The sequence below is a fragment of the Macrobrachium rosenbergii genome, chromosome 57, assembly GCF_040412425.1.
Source record: "Macrobrachium rosenbergii isolate ZJJX-2024 chromosome 57, ASM4041242v1, whole genome shotgun sequence".
NCBI lineage: Eukaryota > Metazoa > Arthropoda > Malacostraca > Decapoda > Palaemonidae > Macrobrachium > Macrobrachium rosenbergii.
This window is the reverse complement of record NC_089797.1, coordinates 11,922,360-11,941,611: the sequence shown is the minus strand read 5'-3', so window position 1 is coordinate 11,941,611 and position 19,252 is coordinate 11,922,360. Positions and strand designations below refer to the sequence as shown.

Sequence of the window (19,252 nt, the reverse complement as noted above, 5' to 3'; positions counted from 1 at the left end):
TCACTATTGTAAAGTGTCTTTCATTGATAAGTCAAGGGTTTCTTGTGGTCAGTACCATCACCCTTGCTTTTCTTTCCATAGCTATCACCTTTGAGCTTCAGCAATGACCTCCTTTAATTGCTCCATAATATAAATCATCTTTGAACTTTCATTTATTCTTTAGCTACAATTCTTACCATGTCATGTTAAGCATATGGGGCAGATATTCTGTAATTTTTTTTTCTTTGTCTAGGCAAAGGAACATCTGGATTCCCCCCCTCCCCCCTCAGTGCCATTTTCTTAGTAGTTGAATCCTAATATCAAGTGTAAGAAGTTATTTCTTAAATGGCAAACCTGTTATTTACACAATGGATTGCCTTTGATTCATTTGATTGCTGAAGATGACTCTTCAAAAATTAAAACTGGTATTTTAGAAACATATTTTGAGATTTATTAAAATTCATTTGTATATTTCTGCTTGTGTTTGAAAGGAACTCAAGGAGCACCAACTATTGGACATACTTTTCTGTACATTTTTTTTTTACAATGGGTTAGGTCACCTAAGATAGGTAAAATAATGAAGTGAGTAAGTACAAAATTAAATGTTTTATCTTCACAGCTACTAAGTTTGTAATAAGAATTTTCAAAAGATTATTAAAAGTGCCAATGCTTTTGTTTAAAACTGGTGGAAACCATAGCAGTAAGAAATGAGCATTTGAGAGAATGAAAATAAAGCTGAATATGTAAGTACTGTATATGTAAGAGAGGACTTTGGAAATAACTTATTCATGCCATGTGGTGTTGGTGCATAATATTTAACATGTGCTGTGGGTTGTTGGGTAGTGAATATGATCTGGTTTAAGGACATATCTTACATAACTTGTGGACTGTTTATCAAAGGAGTATTAATTACAGTTTACATTGTTTACGGGATCTTGAGTGTTTGAAAAGTTTCATTTGATTTTGTGTGTCAACATTAATTTTAGAATAAACCTTAGTTCCTAAAGCCCTAAAGCTTTATCCCTTACTATGTAGGGAGATGGTTTGTTTTACCAAGGGCTGTGAGCCTTTTAGTGGAATTGGGAGACAATACTGTATTTTAGAATACAATGAACCTTAGTAATAGTGAATGATATTTTTTTAGCTAATAATTTATTTTTTGTGGTATATTTTAGATATACGGATGGCCATTTGAATATCTTTTAAAAACAATCATGCAGTGAACTGAGATTCTCTTTTTAATTTCCTTTTAGTCGCCTATTGTCGTCTGGAAGATGAAAGCCCCAGAAAAGAAACCACTCGTAAGGCGAGAAAAGGCAGAAGAAGTGAGAGCTAAAGTTCGCAAAGGTAGCCAGAAGAAGCAGGTATCAGCACTGAAGGCTCTAGCAGAATTCCAAAGTCCAGCAGATGCCATTTAAATGGGATATACTTCAGTTTTTAAGTATTTCTATATATTAAAATTTATATCCAGTATGGTACAAAACAAAGTTCACTTGACCAATATCAGTGCATTCCAACAATCTGAAAAAAGTTTAATGGGTTTTATCAAGAATATTTTATTTTTTGGTAATTTAGTCATCCATCTCATCCAAAGTTCATTTATCCAAGACACTGAAACTTGCCAGTACCACAAATTTACTTAATAATTATTGTGATGTACTGGGTTTTTAGTTTTAATGACACGTACCTCATGTATGCAAGAATGAGTTTTAGCTGTACTTTATTTACATAGGCAAAGCAACATTCCTGATAATATAAGATGGGAATCCTAGTACTGTATAACCAAAGCATAAGGGACTAGAGACAAAGTACTAGGTATCTGGAGATAATAAATGTAATGACATAAAGTAAGTAACTTGCATATCATGTTTTGTTGATTTGAGACAAGTAACCAATTTCTAAAGTGTCTCTCGGCAGCTTTTTGTAATTGTAGTTTTAAGATTCAAAATGGGATCACAGTGTAGCAAATGGCACCAAAAACAATAGTACATTAGAATTATACTTGGCAATTACTGGTTTATTTTGTTATAAAGCAAGTTCCATATACTTATTAGTATAGAATTATATATCAAATTCTATTTGCATACCGGGTTGAAGTTGGTTTGATTAAGGAACATTTTTGAATGATGCTTATTGTGCCTTCCTTTTCAAGGAAGGAGAACAGAGGAAAACTGAAGGCTTTTTATTTTTCCCGAAGAAATGAAACTCCTTTAATTTATAAGAAGGAGAAGGGAACTAATGCATTACAGTATACACATAGTATGCAACATATAGTTCCTTAGGATTATTTTGCTTTACAAGTAAAATAGAGTTGCATTTATTTTCGTATAAATTATATGGAGTAATTTGGAGTTATTGTTGGAGTATGAGCTCAGTTATACAGAAGATATGGTGAAATATATTCCAGGAAGGGTCTGCGACACTTCTGTAGGGTTAGCACTGATAGTTTTGCTGGATTTATCATCTATTATAGATAGTGTTTATGCATATCTGAATATTTCATGCATCATTTCTGTTGTTCCTTGTAATGTCCCTCTCATGTCTAATGGATATGACCACAAAAGAGTTATGCTCAACATTTTGTCTTCCATGGTATATCAGTATGTCAGTAAACCTAACTCCGTTTTGGGTGGAACATATGCTTAACTCCTGCCTCCTTAGCTCTTCTGCATTTTTAGAATCCTTTTGTATGGCAATATGTACATTTAGGGAATAATTTTAATTGCATGAGAAAAATGCATTTTTGCACCTTGTGTTTCACCACCATGGTATTTGATACTAAGCTTTTGTATAGTACAATATGGGACATGGTTGTTAGTCTACGTAGTGGAGTAATGAACTTGTCCTGTTGCCAACATTCCATCCTCTTAAGATTCCTGGTGAATACAATTTTTTACGCTTTACATTAGGCACAGTCTTCAGTTTGCTTGCTAACCTACATGATGTCACATTTCTGCATATATGAGCCAGGATTAATTGTATGGAACCAATTCAGCAGATCAACACAGCAGCAGCATGATGGAGCTATGTGGGAAATGTTTGATCTTTTGAGCACACAGTTGTTGCTTCACATAAGGTTACAATAGCTGAAGAAAGTTATTTCATGTAGAAAAGGAACACCCTTCTCCTTCGTTTTTATAGTTTATTGATTTCCATGTAAATGAATCTTGGGAACATACTAAACTCTTCAGTTTTATTTTAATTGTATTGACTAGTTATGTTTGCAGAATTTTTAATCCACAAGATAGCAGCTTTATTTAATACAGGAATGTATTTATCTAGAGTTCATTTATACTAAAGGTACACTTTATTAGAAAATGTATTTTGCTTATATTCCTTAATCACAGTTTGCAGTAAAGAATGAATATAATTTATTCATTTAATAGCATTTGTCAAGTGCTAATTATTCCTCATACTATTTATGTCAGTGTAATGTGCTGTAGGTGCCAAAATACATTACTGTATACAAAGAGCTTTCATTTTCCTAACATAAAAAACTTTTGCTGGTAACTGAGGTAGGCTCACAGAATGTGTTAACCAGCTGAAAGAATATGTAAATGTGGATAATAAGCATTTTCAGAATAATGGTTCACCTTTGTGTAAAAGGTAAAAAATACATTTGTATCACTTTCAAATTATTGTGTTCTATTTATTCTGTGTAAATTTGCAAATGTGATTTCTTTTGAAAGAGCAGTATGTGAACCTTTAAGAGGTGCGAAAGAAACGAGCAGGATAAGGTTACTGCCACTTTGTTGTGGACACAGGCAATTTATATAGCGGCGGACTGACGTCACGCCGAGGAATACAATGAGAACTAGGGTGACCTGAGGTCAATAACATTTGACAATAAATACAATAAACAAACACACTTTGAGTTACACAAATGAGCAACAGCAGAGTTGAATACATTCTGATACCTGAGAAAAATAAACACATAACATACAATTTGGTAGCAGGTAAATATTTACATAAAACAATTTAATTGATTGGGTATGTCTGAATTTGCGTGACCCGTTATCCCAGGAGCAGTGATCCTAGGAGAAGCAAACAGGTTGTCACCATAGAAAACCCGCTTAGCGTGGACTTTACAAATACTCCCCCCCCCCTCCCCCAAGACGTGAGTAACATCTAATTAATCGATGTATCTGCTGGGGTGTTGAAGATTGCCGTGGCTGCATGAAGTGAGCGGGGTTTTGCCCTGTGCATGGGAGAGGCTGGTGGTGGGTGTGGGCGGATGTTTCTGGGGGTGGCCGCGTGCCTGTTTTCTGTGGCGGTCCGGCTGCGGAGACGACTGTTCAGGTGGAGGGCGCGGTGCAGTGACGTTTGTGTCCTCCTCCAGGAGGGCGGGCTTTATGCGGTCGACCGACACCCAATCGTCCTTTCCGTGGAGGGCGAGCCGGAAAGCCATGTTATTCCCTGCCAGCACACTGGAGAGCCCCCCGTAGGGCCTGGTCAGTGGTGGGCGGACAACGTCATCCCTGACGAAGACGTGAGTGGTGGAGGACAAGCCAGGTGGCGTGAAGGTGACTGACCTGTCGGTATATGTCCACTTACAGTGGGTGAACTTGCTGACTATATCACGAAGCCTCTGGAGTGACGGGTTGTGGCGGTCCTCCGTGACTAGCTCGCCCGGGACTACAAGAGGCTCTCCGTAGATTTTCTCAGCTGCGGATGGGTCGCCGTTGGCTCTGGGGGCGGTTCTCAGCCCGAGGAGGACCCACAGCAGCTGGTATTTCCAATCCTCAGCGGTGCCGCGGGCCATAAGGGACGCCTTCAGGGACCTGTGGAAACGCTCGACCAAGCCGTTGGCTGCGGGGTTGTAGGCGGTGGTGTGGTGAGATGTCCGTAGTAGGCGTGCCAGGGCAGACCACAATTCGGACAGGAAGGCAGGGCCCCTGTCGGTGGTTATGTGGTCCGGGACGCCGAAGTGGCTGATCCAGCTGGAAAGGAGGGCCTTGGCGCACGTGCTGGTGGTGGCTTCCTGCATGGGCGTAGCTTCGGGCCACCTGGTTGAGCGGTCAACAATCGTCAGGAGATACCTGGCCCCGCCTGACGGGGGCAGAGAGCCAACGACGTCGATGTGTATATGGCCGAACCGCTGCCCCGGCTGTGGAAACTCGCCTACCCCGGACTCGGTGTGATGACTAATTTTGCTGGTTTGGCACTGAAGGCACTGCCTCGGTCAGGTCCTTGCATCCTTCCGCATTCCGTGCCAGACGAACTTCTCTGTCAGCAGCTTGGCTGTCGCCCTGCCGGAGTGGTGGGACAGCCCGTGGATAATGTCAAATACCTGGCGGCGACAGGAGGCGGGCACCAGGGGGCGAGGCTGGCCGGTGCTGATGTCGCAGAGGAGGTTTGGACCCCCAGGGGTGAGGGCCAGGTCCCACCACTTCAGGGACGTGATGGCAGTGCGGTAGGCTGGAGTCTCTGGGTCGGCGGTCTGCTCTCGGGCGAGGTCCTCATGGTTGATCCCAAGCTACACCGCGTTGAGCTCGATTCTGGAGAGGGCGTCTGCTACAGGGTTCTTCCTGCCGGGGAGTTATGACTGAGCAGGTGAACTCTGCGATGGCCGCGAGGTGACGTTGCTGCCTGGAAGACCATGCGTCCCCTTGCTTGGTGAAGGCGTGGACCAGCGGCTGGTGGTCCGTGTAGATTGCGAAGGGAATACCCTCCAGGAGGAACTTGAAGTGCCGGACCGCCCGGTATACCGTGCAGAGTTTCCTGTCGAAGGTGCTGTAGCGGGCCTCCGCGGGGTTGAACTTTTTGCTGAAGAAGGCAATGGGCTGGGGGGCGCCGTCGACGATCTGCTCCAGGACGGCTCTGCATGCAGTGCTACTGGCGTCCATCGTCAGTTGGAGGGGAGTGCTTGGGTCCTGGTGGGCCAAGGCGGTTGCCTCGGCGAGGGCGGCCTTCGTCAGGGAGAAGGCCTGCTGCTGGCTGGGTCCCCACACTAAGGATTTTGGTTGGCCTTTCAGGACCTCTGTCAGGGGGACCATTGTGTGTGCAATCCTGAGGATGAACCTCCTGTAGTAATTCACCATCCCAGGGAACTCCTGGACGGCCTTGATGGAGGTGGGGATGGGGAACCTGGTGACGGCTACGACCTTTGATGTGAGCGGGCGGACACCACCCTGGGATATCTCGTGGCCTAGAAGTCAGCTTTCTCGACGCCGAAGGTGCACTTGTCGAACCTGATGACGAGGCCGTTCTCCTGCAGGCGCTGCAGGACTGCCCTGATGTGCCTCTGGTGCTCTTTATGGACCTGGAAAATATAAGGATATCATCCACTTAGCAGACGCAGAACTTCAGGTCCCCCAGGATGCTGTCCATGAGCCGCTGGAAGGTCACCCCCGTGTTCCTCAGGCCGAAGATGGAGAAGGCGAAGACGTAGGACCCAAAAGGCGTGATGATGGCGGTTTTCTGCATATCCTCTGGAGCAACTGGTACCTGAAAGTAAGATTTTAGAAGATCCAACTTAGAAAATATTTTGGCCCCGTGGAAGGAGGCTGTGAGGTCCTGCATGTTCGGCAGGGGGTAATGGTCAGGTTCAGTTGTGAGGCTGAGCCACCTGTAGTCGCCGCAGGGTCTCCAGGAGCCGTCCGGTTTCTGCACCATGTGGAGAGGAGAGGCCCACGGGCTGGAGGCCTTCTTGCATATTCCCATCCGCTCCATTTCGGCGAAGGCATTCTTGGCCTCCTGAAGACGCCGCGGGGGAAGCCTCCGGAACCTTGCGTGTGTAGGGGGCCCCTTCGTTTTGATGTGGTGGTAGATGCCATGTTTTGCTGGGGCCGCGGGGACCTGACGGAGCTCAGGTCTGAATATGTCGGGAACTCCTTCAGCAGCTGGGCGTACTGGTGGGGGGCAACGGAGCAGATGGCAGGTACGCTGGTTCCCATTGCCAACGGGAGGGACTGGCAGGAGTCGGTGTCGAGGAGATTCTTGTGACCGACATCGACTGCCAGCCTGAAGTGGGCGAGGAACTCCGTGCCCAGGAGTGGGGTCCTTACGTCTGCGACGACAAAGTGCCAGGAATACCTCCGGCCAAGGATGGAGATTGACAGGAGCCTGGTGCCATAGGAGAGGATGGGGGACCCGTTGGCGGCCGTCAGGAAGGCAGCCGGGTCCGGTGAGTGCTTGCAGTCCTCCCTGGACAGCGGAAATTTTGATCTAACGGCCCCTGTGTCGACCAACATCATCCTGCCGGATATGGTGTCACGGACGTAGAAGCCTAATGGCTCTGGGCTCCTGGGTTCCTCTGTTGCCATGGCGGCCTGTTCTGTTGGCCGCCGCCTCCCCTGTCTTTTGGACGGGTGAATGAACACGGGGGTTGGCAGTTCTGGGCATCCTTGCCGTACCGCTGGTGGTAGTAGCAAGGGCCCGGTGGATTCCCTTCGTGATGATACGGTGGCCGCCTCCTGGTGACGGCACCTCTCTCCTCCTCTGCGCCCTCCTCCTGTTGAATGGAACTGATGGGGTGTGCGGGCGCTGATGCCCGCTTCGCTGCCTTTGCGGAGTCGGTCAGCTGCAGCGCCGTGCGGATTAAGACCTCGAGGGGCATGGTGTAGGGCTCGAGGATCTGAGTACTGACCTCCGGGAGGAGCTGGCGGAGGAGAATCTCCCGTGACAGGCTTATTTCGGACTGCTTACTGCTGCTGTTGGTGGCGGGGAGGATGAGGAGGTCCTGTATCATGCCCCACGACTCCATGACACACTGTTTCTGCCGTGGCTTGATGGTGAGGTTGAGGGCGCGGGCGGCCCTCTCGGCGACCGGCAGGGAGCAAGTCTCGATGAGGGATGCTTTCAGGTGGCGGTAGGTGAGGGGGTGTGCAGCGGACACCCACGGGACGAGTTTCCTGTAGACCACCTCTGGTAGGGCGTTTATCACTGCGTCAGCTTGTAGCACCTTGTCCGTGAGTTCCTACAGCCTGAACTGACCCTCGACCCTGCACAGCCACGCTGATGGGTTCCCCTGAGTGAAAGGCGGCAGCTTTATGGCGAGGGCGGCTTTTGTTTGACCTGCCGGACAGGGCAGCGTGCGGGGCACGGGCAGCGGTGTGGAGGAACGCGAGAGCCTCGGCGCTGGTGATATGGGCGGGAGGTAAACATCTGAATCTGCGAGGTTTGCCGTTAATTGAATGAAGGAGGGAATGTCCGCATCCATGCTCGCTCTTGCCCTCTTCATTGGAGTGGAATACTCACGTCAATATGCACTTGGGAGTGCGCCGTGTGAGTCCGTTAATGACACTGGTGATTTGCTGACGAGAGTCAGCACGCCCGAACGCTGGTTACAGCGCCATAATTAGTCCGCTAGGGGCGTGGGTAGTTCTTAGAGCCAAGACTAAGTCGCCGTGTGAATCCGCTAATGGCTCCGGGAACCACTCCGGGGTCACCACTTTAAGAGGTGCGAAAAGTAGGTTACTGCTACTTTATTGTGGATACAGGCGGTTTATATAGTGGTGGACTGACGTTACGCCGAGGAATACAATGAGAATTAGGGTGACCTGAGGTCAATAACATTGATAATAAATACAATAAATAAACACACTTTGAGTTACACAAATGAGCAACAGCAGAGTTGATTACATTCTGATACCTGAGAAAAAGAAACACATAACATACAATTTGGTAGCAGGTAAATATTTACATAAAACAATTTAACTGATTGGGTATGTCTGAATTTGCGTGACCTGTTATCCCAGGAGTGGCAATCCTAGGAGAGGCAAAGAAAACGGGTCGTCACCACAGAAAACCTGCTTAGCGGGGACCTTACAAACCTTGTAGTATGAAGGTGCATTTTTGTCAAAGTAATTAATATTACCTTTTTGTATTCAATAAATTTGAATATTAATTTCCAATGACTAGATTGGCTCTCTTCCTTGAATTACACATAAAACCCTAGTGGTCACACAATTTTACTTATGAAAATATTTCACATACTGCTCACCCAAGCAACATAAAAAGCATACAAGACAAAAAGTTTTTCTATGATACTTATACCAGTCACTTTATATCATCCTGGTGTAGGGTTTGCTGCAATGTCTTGTATTACAAGTTCTCATTGCTTGTCAAGGTTGTTTCTGACGTGAGAGTCCAGCAGTATTAATTACAATTAATAATGTATCAAAATTTTTATGTTAGTGTCATTTTTAGGTTATTGATATAATGATCTGAAAATGTCTGAGTGAAATGGTGACCAGATCAAACAACTGTCTTCAAATTTGTACGTATGGGAATAAGTGTAATTTTTAGGTTATTGATATAATTCTTTGAAAATGTCTGAGTGTTGCTGATGTGGGCACTATGAGAAAACCCTTAAAGAGGGGCCAAATGGTGACCAGATCAAACAACCGTCTTCAAATTTGTACGTACGGGAATACAAACTGATGCATCTAATGTGTAGATGAATGGTTGAACAAATGTAGTTACAAGGTTGATGGTAGTGACATTGCATGGGTTTGAGCAAAGTACCCAGCATGTGAGCCCCACTTGTGTGGGGTGCCTCCACCATCACCTCTCCTCTGGATGATATAGCCAAGTTCACATTCCCCTGTTTCTTCAGTGTTCATATGTGTAAAAAACCTTGGTCTTAATGTAAGGGATAAATTCCCTAATGCCTGCTGGAGTCAGGAGTCCAGTTAAAAATCACACTAGGAATTGGTGGCAATGAGAGTCAGCCAATAGAGGAGTAAGAGAAAGCAGTGCAAGGTGCCTTATCTCACTATGCATCATCATACCAATTTCTCTCTAACGGCCTTCGTAGCAAGACGGTACTGTGCCCTCTCTCACAAGAAGCCGGTTATTTTGCACCTCCTGCCTGCATTACACCTTGGCATTCTGGTTTTTTCTTTCTTTTTTTGTTGTGTGATTTTTGTGTGATATTGTGCTTTCTGTGTGTTTTTTGCATTTACTGAAATGTGCAGAAGATGTCTGATTGTTGGGTGTCGTTAGGCTTATCGGGTACTAACCCTTTCTGGCCTTTTGTCTCACTGCATGTCGTCTCGCATCCCAGTGATGTCTGCCATGACAGTTTCCAGATCTTCAGTTTTGGTGATGTCCTCTCAACATCCAGCAGCTCTCCCTGTGTCTGATTCCAGGGCAGTCTGTATCTTACCTAAGATGTTGGATATGAAAGTTAGAGTGAATGAGGTGACTTGTCTCCATCCTTTCTCTTTCTTTTTCTTTGGATATGAAAGTTAGAGTGAATGAGTTGACTTGTCTTCTTCCTTTCTCTTTCTTTTTCTTCTCTACTGGCAGGCAGCAGAGGGACTAATTCCATCATATGCTGGAACAGGTTAGATATAGGTGAGTGAGCTTCCATTCTATATAGTACAGTATTAGATGTTTGTGTAGGTTTGTTCCTACACAATACAAACTCCTTATAGAAGTGGGAACAGAGGAACTGGCAACAGACAAGATTGGTGGCTAACGTAAGTTTTGTCGTCTCTGACAGTTCTTTGCCATCCTCCAAGACACAATGTAGATATGTATTTATGAAGTCTATTAGCCCAGATGTCTGGCTGTTCAGTGGACTTGTGCTCAACAGATCAGAGGCTTACGACTCCTTCCTTTGGCCAGGAAGTGAGCCCAGGGGCCCCCGAACCTCCTGTCGGTTCTAAGGCTTTCTTATCCTATATGAACAAATGACAAATTTTAAATCAATTTGTATTTTTCATAACTAACAAACCTTTGGTCTTGCGTATACAGCCCACCTCAAGCCCCCCCCTCATTATTTTCCTGGGCTGGAAGGAAACTGGTATGATGATGCGTAGCAGGGGTAAGGCAGGTCGCAGTGCATCCTCCTACTCCCTTATTGGCTGACTCCCACTGCCACCAATTCCTTGCATTATTTTTAACCGGACTCTAGCAGGTGCTAGAGAATTTATCCCTTACATTAAGGCTGAAGGTTAATTAGTTACGGAAAAATACAAATCGATTCAAAATTTATAATTTTTCTGCTTTTTTTGTTTTTATTTTGTCTGTTGCTCTGTTTTTCTCTCTCTCTCGGAGAATAAAAAAGAGCAACACTGATGTAAGGGTCTGGGGCAATCTTGTGGCCATTTCATGTCTCTTACATCTGTACACCAACAGAAGTTTTAATCTCATTGTTGAGGTAGAGTCTGTGTCCATTCTTCCCCAAGTGAGGAGTGTGCAGATTGGGCTTCTCAGTGGTAAAAAGGAAGGACAAGAGCCATTTGCCTTCATTAATGGGGAGTTTTACTCCACAGATGAAGTTGGTGGATTCTTTGGGATCCTTTCTTTTGCCATCTGTTCCCTTACCACCATTGGGAATGCTTCACACGAGCTGAGGGTTAACTCTCCCCCACCCATGAAATTATGCCATTCTTAGATAGTGTACCTTCGTCTGGGGTAGTTGTCATTATGATAATAGTGATGTATTTTCTTTAGAAAATTTGGCCTAAACTTAATGCCCCAGGTAGCCCATCCTTCTCTGCTTTTCTTGATAGTTTGGTAGAGAGGAAGAACAAACAACAATCATCCCCTAAATCATCTGCAGTGATAATTCCTTTTCTTGGTAATGCTCTTACTAAGTCCATGGCTTGTCTAATGCCTACAGTTACTAGAAAGTGTAAGCAATTGTTTAAAGTTGTCCCTCCTACTGATCCTCCTCTGAACAAGCCTACTTTTGTAGTATTTCCTCAATGAGTTCTGGTCATCAGATGGCAGGCATGCTTTGTGATATGAAAGGATGGTCTTCCTTGTCTTCATCACCATTATCGCGTTTGTTGTCAACTGTCTTCCTCTTCACAATTCTTTGGCAGATGAAAGAGTGGGAAGAGTAAATCTAAAAGTTCTCTTAGGGGGTCTAGATGGTCTTCTTGATCGGGTGAGTGTATTCATGGTAGATCTTCGAGAAATTGATTATCATGTAGAGACTGGTCTCGTACTTGCTCGAGTGGACGAAGGAGACCCATTCTCCAAGTTGCCATTTCAGCGCATTTTGTGCTAGATCTAGCGCGTTTTTTTCCTATCTGGTGTGGCCGTGCTATTTGACGCCTTTTAGACAAATATTAGTGCTTTTCCAGCTGATAACATAAAATATGTTAAACTGATTATCTTTCAGAGTCTTTTGCCCTACAGTGTTGAAACAATTTCTGCGTTATCATTGTTATATTATAGGAGACCGCTCTTTCTCTCTTTTCCCAAACTATGCTGTAGAGTCGTAGGCTACTATAAGATAAAGTCAAAAGATTGGTTCTGTTAATGAGAGTACTCATCCTGAATAGATGGCGGTGGGAGGAGAAAGTCAATAGCTTAACTCATTGTGAGAAGAAGGCAAGGGATTACTTAGTAGGTGTGGGATTAACAAAGTTTTCGGTCTGACCCAAAATTTAATCTATCGCACGAGATGCGACCCTAAGACAGCAGAAGCAGACATCATAGAGATACTTTTACTTTTTACTTAGAATTTTCTCTTTAAATAAGAATTAAAGTTATGTATTATCTGCATGCAGGCATCCAACACTTTATGCGCTTCTGTTTGTTATTAATTTCATCATTTCATTTAATCAACTGCTCTTTATCGATGAACAATTTCTTATCCACTCAATATACATATATGATTAAATAAAAACCAGACTGTTATTTTATTCATTATTCTGTTGAAGAAAATTTTTATCAATCTTAATGTAAAACTATAAATTTAAGTTTATAATGTTTTTGGCATTTCAAAATATCCTAGCGCCTTTTATAGTGCTCCTAAGAAAGGATATAGCGCGTTTCTGGCACGTTTTGGAAGCTCCTGCAGCGCATTTTCAAAATCAGAAATGGCAACCTTGCTCATTCTTCTTCTCGTGAGTGTTCTCTTTGTGGTCTGTCTTGTAACAAGGTGTAGCATGAGTATCATCAACCCTCTCCACCTTGCTCCTTGAGGGAGTCATGCAGGAGTTGGGGTAGGTGCAATAACTGTTCAGGATATGAGAATTTTCAGTCGAGAGGACTCTTCCTCTCACCTGCTTCCATGGATGGGAGTAGGTGATCAGGCTTCCTTGTTGTATACTTTCCTAGAGCATTCTCTTGCAAGAGACTTTATTTCTTCTACGTCTTGTTTTCAAGTTTCTCCTCGCCCTCAAGTGGGAAGTGGAATAATCAACACTCAATCCCAGTCAGCTCTGTATTCTGAATACTAGCTGTAACAGAGGTAATGGCTTGAGGAATATCTATGATTCTTCATCTTGTCCTCTCCCCACGCAGGAAGTTTGTCAGGCTCTTCCAGAGATCAGCAACTTAGTGGTTTGAATCCTCGAGAATCTGTCTCTTCGACTGGAGAAAAATCTTGACTTTCTGTGGAACCTACACCATTAGAAGATCCTTCCCCTGTGTTAGCTCTGCTGATGGAATTAGTACAAAATTTTCAACAGGTTTTTGGGTTTATTCATGAGCACAATAATCTGGTAAGGGCGACCTTAGTTGTTTGCTGGCCTATAGTCATGTCTACAATGTCTACAGATAGCTATGAGTGGCCCTCCTAGACTTGGTCAGGATGTAGGAATTTCCAGCTAACTTCTGCATAATCATGTTCATGGAAGCAGCAAGAAACTTCCTCTCATGACAGGATCAGCTGGTTCAGTTCTGGCAGTCTGTTCTCAGTCATGTTTTGTCTAGAGAAGCTTGTACCTCAAGGTCAATGAAATCTTTGATCACTCCAATCGCAACTGAATTTTGGTCAGCTCAACTTCATTTTCCATCTTATTTTGTTCCACTGACCCACAAACATTCCCTGGAGGGTATTCCTCTATTCTCTCCTCCAGACATGCTCCTATTCTAAGATGCCTTGAAGAGTGGATGGGGCTCACCTGAAAGGGGTATTTATTTTGAGGTGGTGGATGGAAAATCTAGCCCCCTTGCACATCAGTGTTTTGGAAATGTTGGCTGGATGGCTAGCTCTGCTTTCTTTTCGGAACAGGATATAAAGTCAATGTGATGTTGATGAACGATAACACCACTGTAGTAGTGTATATCAAGAAGCAAGGGGAACAGTATCACATCATCTCTGTCATCTTGCTGTAATGATCCATGAGTGGGCAGCTTTTAATTCACTAACACTGTCAGCCAGGTACATCCAAGGCAACTGCAATAAGTTTGTGGACCAGCTCAGTTGCCATGGTCAGGTGGTGGATAAGGAGTGGTCTCTTCATCTTTTAGCAGCAGAAGAGCTGTTTGAGATACAGGGTCTTCCCCTCTTAGATCTGTCTGCTAAGCCAAACAAAAACATTCTATTCTTTTGTTCTCCTCTTCTAGATTTTTGGGCTGTGATGGAAGATGCATTCCAACATCCCTGGGTCAACCTGGATATTTATGCATTTTGTCCCTTCAATCTTCTTTGATGATCAATCAACACGATTTTTATTACTCCAAATCTACAAATGACCGAGGTGTTTCCTCTGTGATCACAAGCAGAATGGTTTGCATACCTGCTATCACTTCTCTTACAGATTCCGGGGGAGCTGCCCCCATGGCCCACTCTTCTTCATCAACCTCACATTCAACTGTTCCATTAATCAGTTCACTTCCTCCTTTGTTATGGATGGAAGTTATTCAGGGTGTCCTGTGAAAAAAGTTCTTCTAACAGGGCTGGGCAGGAGATTTTGGGATCATCTACCAGCTTCTATCAAGAAAAGTGGTTCATTTTCTGACCGGTGCCTCAAAAGGGGTTTATCTCTAGTCGGAGCCTCTGTTCAGTTGACAGCAAACATCCTTATTTATCTTTCCCGAGATAAGTCCCTTTCAGTTTCAGCAGTGAAAGGTTATCGTTCAGCCTTATCACAAGTATCTAAATTATAGGAACAAGGTCTCTTCACGTTGGTGGAATTGTCCATGCTTATCAGGGATTTTGAACCGTCTTGCGCTCCTTCGGAACTTTGCCCATTGGAGTTGGGTGTCACTCTGATTCTGTGGAGTTCCAGTATATGTGCATGTATCTCCCTTTGAGCCAATGTCTGACTTCTTATAGAGATTTAACTTTGAAACATTCTCTATCCCTTCCCTTCTTGATTTCATTTGTGGTGACCCAGAAAAGATGCTTGTCAGAACTGTCAAATATTACTTGATGAGGGCATGTGCCTTCAGACGAGAATGCAGGGGACTTTTAATTAGTCCCAGAAAACTTACAAAGGTGTCTTAAGTACACTATCTCCTAGGTTTATGAGATCATTCAGAGGGCATATAGGACTTCTCAGGATGTCATTTATATCTCATTTCATTTGAGAGTTTGCAAAGTCACAGGTATGGGTCTGTCACTTGTTTTCTGTAAGACTCAGTTTCCCAGGTAATGAAGGTGGCAGTTTGGTGTAGACACACTACCTTCACTTTATTCTATGTGAAAAACATCACTCACAAGTCCTTGACACCTTTTCTTTAGGTCACTGCTTGATGCGTAATCACCTGAGCTCCTTTTGGACAAAAACATATCTTTGAGTATACACCAAGTTTTGTTTTTTTGGAGGTAGGGATTTGGTGTGTACCATTACATTCCTTATAGGAATAATGTATTCTTCAGTTACTTTAGGGCACCACCCACAAAATAAGAAGTAAGTCTCTACCTAAAAGGCATTGGTTTGTATCCTCGTAGGAACGAAAACCAAATTTTTTCAAAGTGATCTGTATTTTTTGTAGACATGCAAACCAAAGCCTTTTCTATATATCCCATCTCTACCATTCCATTTAAATCCTTCATGCAAGAGGGAATTTACTTGCTGGGCATTTTGCTGAAATCCTTGCCATCTCACTAGTGCCATCAAGCGGTTAACTGTGTAACCATGATTTTTCATCCTTTAAATTTTCAGCTAGAAACCTTTATGGACACAGTCAACAGCCTATAAACCCAAGAGGGTTCGAAAGGAAAATCAGCCAGGAAAGAGTGACAAGCTATAGGGAAAGGTGATATATGAGTAAACATGAGGGAATGGACAGTAAGACCAATACACCTCAATATAGGAGACATCAACAGAAAGCGGGAATGAATTTGCTGCTCACCTAAACATTTGGAGGTCAGAAGATTCTGCAACTGCACTAAGCAAACTATTGCACATTTTAGTTGAAGCCAAATTAAAAGTCCTAGCAAACAACAGACTGTTTGCAACAGCAGCTTAGTCTAGTTTAGCGAGCAAAAATAGCTAGGTTAGGGAGAGAAGAGCAAAGAGGACCTGTATTGTCAAAATATATTTTATGCAATAAACATGAATTGAGAGTTGGCACCCAAAGACCACACTTGAGAAGAATACTCCAAACAAGCAGAAAAAAAATTATAACACCTGGATATAATGGCCTCATCACAAAATATTTAAAAATTGCTGCAAAGTACTAACCTTTTGAGAAACAAGAAGAAATATTACATAAATGCTTCTTAGAAGTCAATTTCTTTCTGAAAGTTTCATTAAGAATCTTAAAAAGTGTCTTGGGCATTTAAAACAGTATTATTTAAATGTACATCTGGATGCCAAGGCAAAAACGTTCTGGATTGACTATCATGTTCTGAGTGTTAGAAGGTTAAGCTTGAAGCCTAATTCATTCAAGAATACTTGCCAGATCTCTATTCAAGGATTCTGCAACTACAAACGTAGGTGCAGCTAGAAGAGTAGCATCATTGGCCTGTACAATCAATTTGTTCTTCACACCTTGTCACATGTAACTGATATAGATAGTAAACAGCAAATGTCCAAGAACACTACCTTAAAGAACACCTGAAATTTCATTACTAAAGCTATTGAAAATTCATTTAAATATTAATGAAAAATTAACAAATTTCCATAATGTTAGCTTTTGATAAGTACTTTATGATTCACACAGTCAAAGACTGCACCCTCGTCAAGAGCACTCTGCAAGACGGTAGATACTGACAAGACTGCACCACAAGCACTTGGGCCCTTATGAAACCCAAACTGTAACGCTGGTAGCAAGTTGTTACCTTCAACACACCTGCAAAGACAGAGTGCAGCTTCTCAAAAACCTTAGATAAAGCTGGGGTGACTGAAAGCGACCTATTTTTTCAGGGGAAGGAGGATGTAAGCGTTTAGTCCCTTAAGTAATAGAGCAATGTTCCCTTCCTCCAAACTCCAATTAATTTTAAACAAATAGTAGTAATCTTAAGAGCAATGAAATCAGCATCTGAGGACTACTGAACACAATTTAGGGCTTTGGATGGCATGACTGAGGCAACACCCACAACTCACCACAGTTTGCTTACACGACTGCAACCAAAAGTTCTGCTTTCTGATTACGGTAATAAACAACAGTCCTATCCCGCCCTCATTATAAGCCCTCTCAGACACTGCCTGAGCTTGACTTCTAGGCTCAACGAAATTACGGCACAAAAGGTCCGATCAATTGTTCCTCCATAAATGATAAGCTTCATTTTTCACGATAAGCAAGCTTACATGCAGCATTAAACCATGGCTTATCTTAAGACGAAACTTGAGGATTTTGGAAGAAATTCTCCTCTCAATAACAGACGATCATTTCAACACAATAATATTTGGACTTTGTATATATTGCTCCGATCTCAATGAGATCATACCATCCGAATGGGCCTGGGATTTAAAGTAGACATTTCTTGTAATGCTAACGTCAGGAACAACTTGATCTATTTCTACATTAATCTTAATCAAACTATCAACCCACCAACAAATTTACTCCACAAGAAACATTAGCGGTCCAAGAAAGTTGCCACAGTGGCATATGGGTTCATTTATCACTGCTCACACCCCGAAATAGTGGAAAAATCAAAAGCAGCAACACCATGATTGTCTGTGGCAGTAACTGAGCTCAGTCATTCAGCGTGACGAGCATTGTAATAACCAGTGAAAATGTAATAAGCCTTAGAGGAAACTTACAGAACTGCTGCCATTTTGGTAAGCAAGCAGCCATAAATAGTCATCCACATGTGATTTCCTACAGCTAGCAAAAACATAAATATTAATTTTCGACGTCCACTTGTACAGTGGCCTATAAGATGAAGAGAAACCCTCTCAAAAATACAGAGTCATTCCTTGGTTTGAATAAAATGGGCTTCTTAAACCCTGGAGTCAACAGTTCTGAAATATGTCGCAATTCAGACAAGAGTTTCAGAACAAAACTTACAGGAGCAACATCCTAGTCCTTTTATTCCTATATAATCCACGGACATTGGAATAACATACAGCGTTATCGATTCTGGGGACTAGGATGACAGGATAAGTTCACTATCGCCATGAAGACGCAATAACACATAAAACAAACATAAGGAACATTTGCAAACTTAAAAACAATAACAAACAAATATATATATATATATAATATATATATATATATAATATATATATATATATATATATTATATATATATATATATATATATATATATATATATATATATATATATATATATATATATATATATATATATATATATATATATATATATATATATATATATATATATATATATATATATATATACACAGTATATATATATATACATATATATGTATGTATGTAAAATCAATACTGAAGTGTGTCCGTCTGCCCATGGAAAGACAAAATTATTCAATCACCCAGCTCCACAGGAAAGGTATTCTCCACTTGAAAGGTTTTGGTTGCTATACCAAGCAAAAATATATATTACTTTGAAAAATTTGGTAGGTTTTCTTTGTTTACAACAACGACAAATATCATGGAATAATGAACATGTTAACAACACTACAAAGCACCCATAGACTCTATCCATCTTTTTCTTTCATGTAGGTATCCATCTGAAAGCAATTGCATAAATGTCATTTACATAAGCTGAGTATTTGATGTTCTACCTAAATGAGGTACGGACGAACTTTTTCCTATTCTGTTTTGTGTCTTTTAATATCACGATTATTAATTTGTCGTGGCTTGGAAATGGAAAATAAAACTTGGGCAAAAGGACAAGCACTGAGACCTATAAGGTCATTCGGCTCTGAAAAGGGAAGTGAGAATAAAGGAAGTTTTAAAGGTGTAACAGAAGGAAAACCTCGCAGTTACACTATGAAAAATTTGTCAAGAAAGGGTGGAAAGTAATATGGAAGAAAGAGAATGTGAATAGAGGTATCGTAAAAGGAATGACAGGGGTTGCAGCTAGGGGTTGAAGGCACGCTGCAAAGAACCTTAAGTAATGCCTACAGTACACCGCGTGAGGTGCACTGATGGCACTACCCCCTACGGGGCTTGTCGTGGCTTGAACTGAAATGTAATTTCGACTGATCGTAGAACATGAAAGAATTTGACATGGCCCTCAGTGATAGGTCTGGTG

General features: G+C 42.5%; 1 protein-coding gene across 18 annotated transcripts in view; it reads left to right on the top strand.

Moving 5' to 3' along the window:
• Positions 1-3,449, top strand: part of alpha-Cat (catenin alpha) — a 99,555-nt gene extending 96,106 nt beyond the window's left edge. For all 18 annotated transcript variants that reach the window (XM_067101392.1, XM_067101394.1, XM_067101390.1 and 15 more), the window contains one exon: positions 1,233-3,449. In XM_067101392.1, coding sequence (XP_066957493.1) covers positions 1,233-1,397 — 165 coding nt within the window. In that variant the 3' untranslated portion in view covers positions 1,398-3,449. The remainder of the gene's footprint in view (positions 1-1,232) is intronic.
• The last annotated feature ends 15,803 nt before the right edge of the window (positions 3,450-19,252 follow it).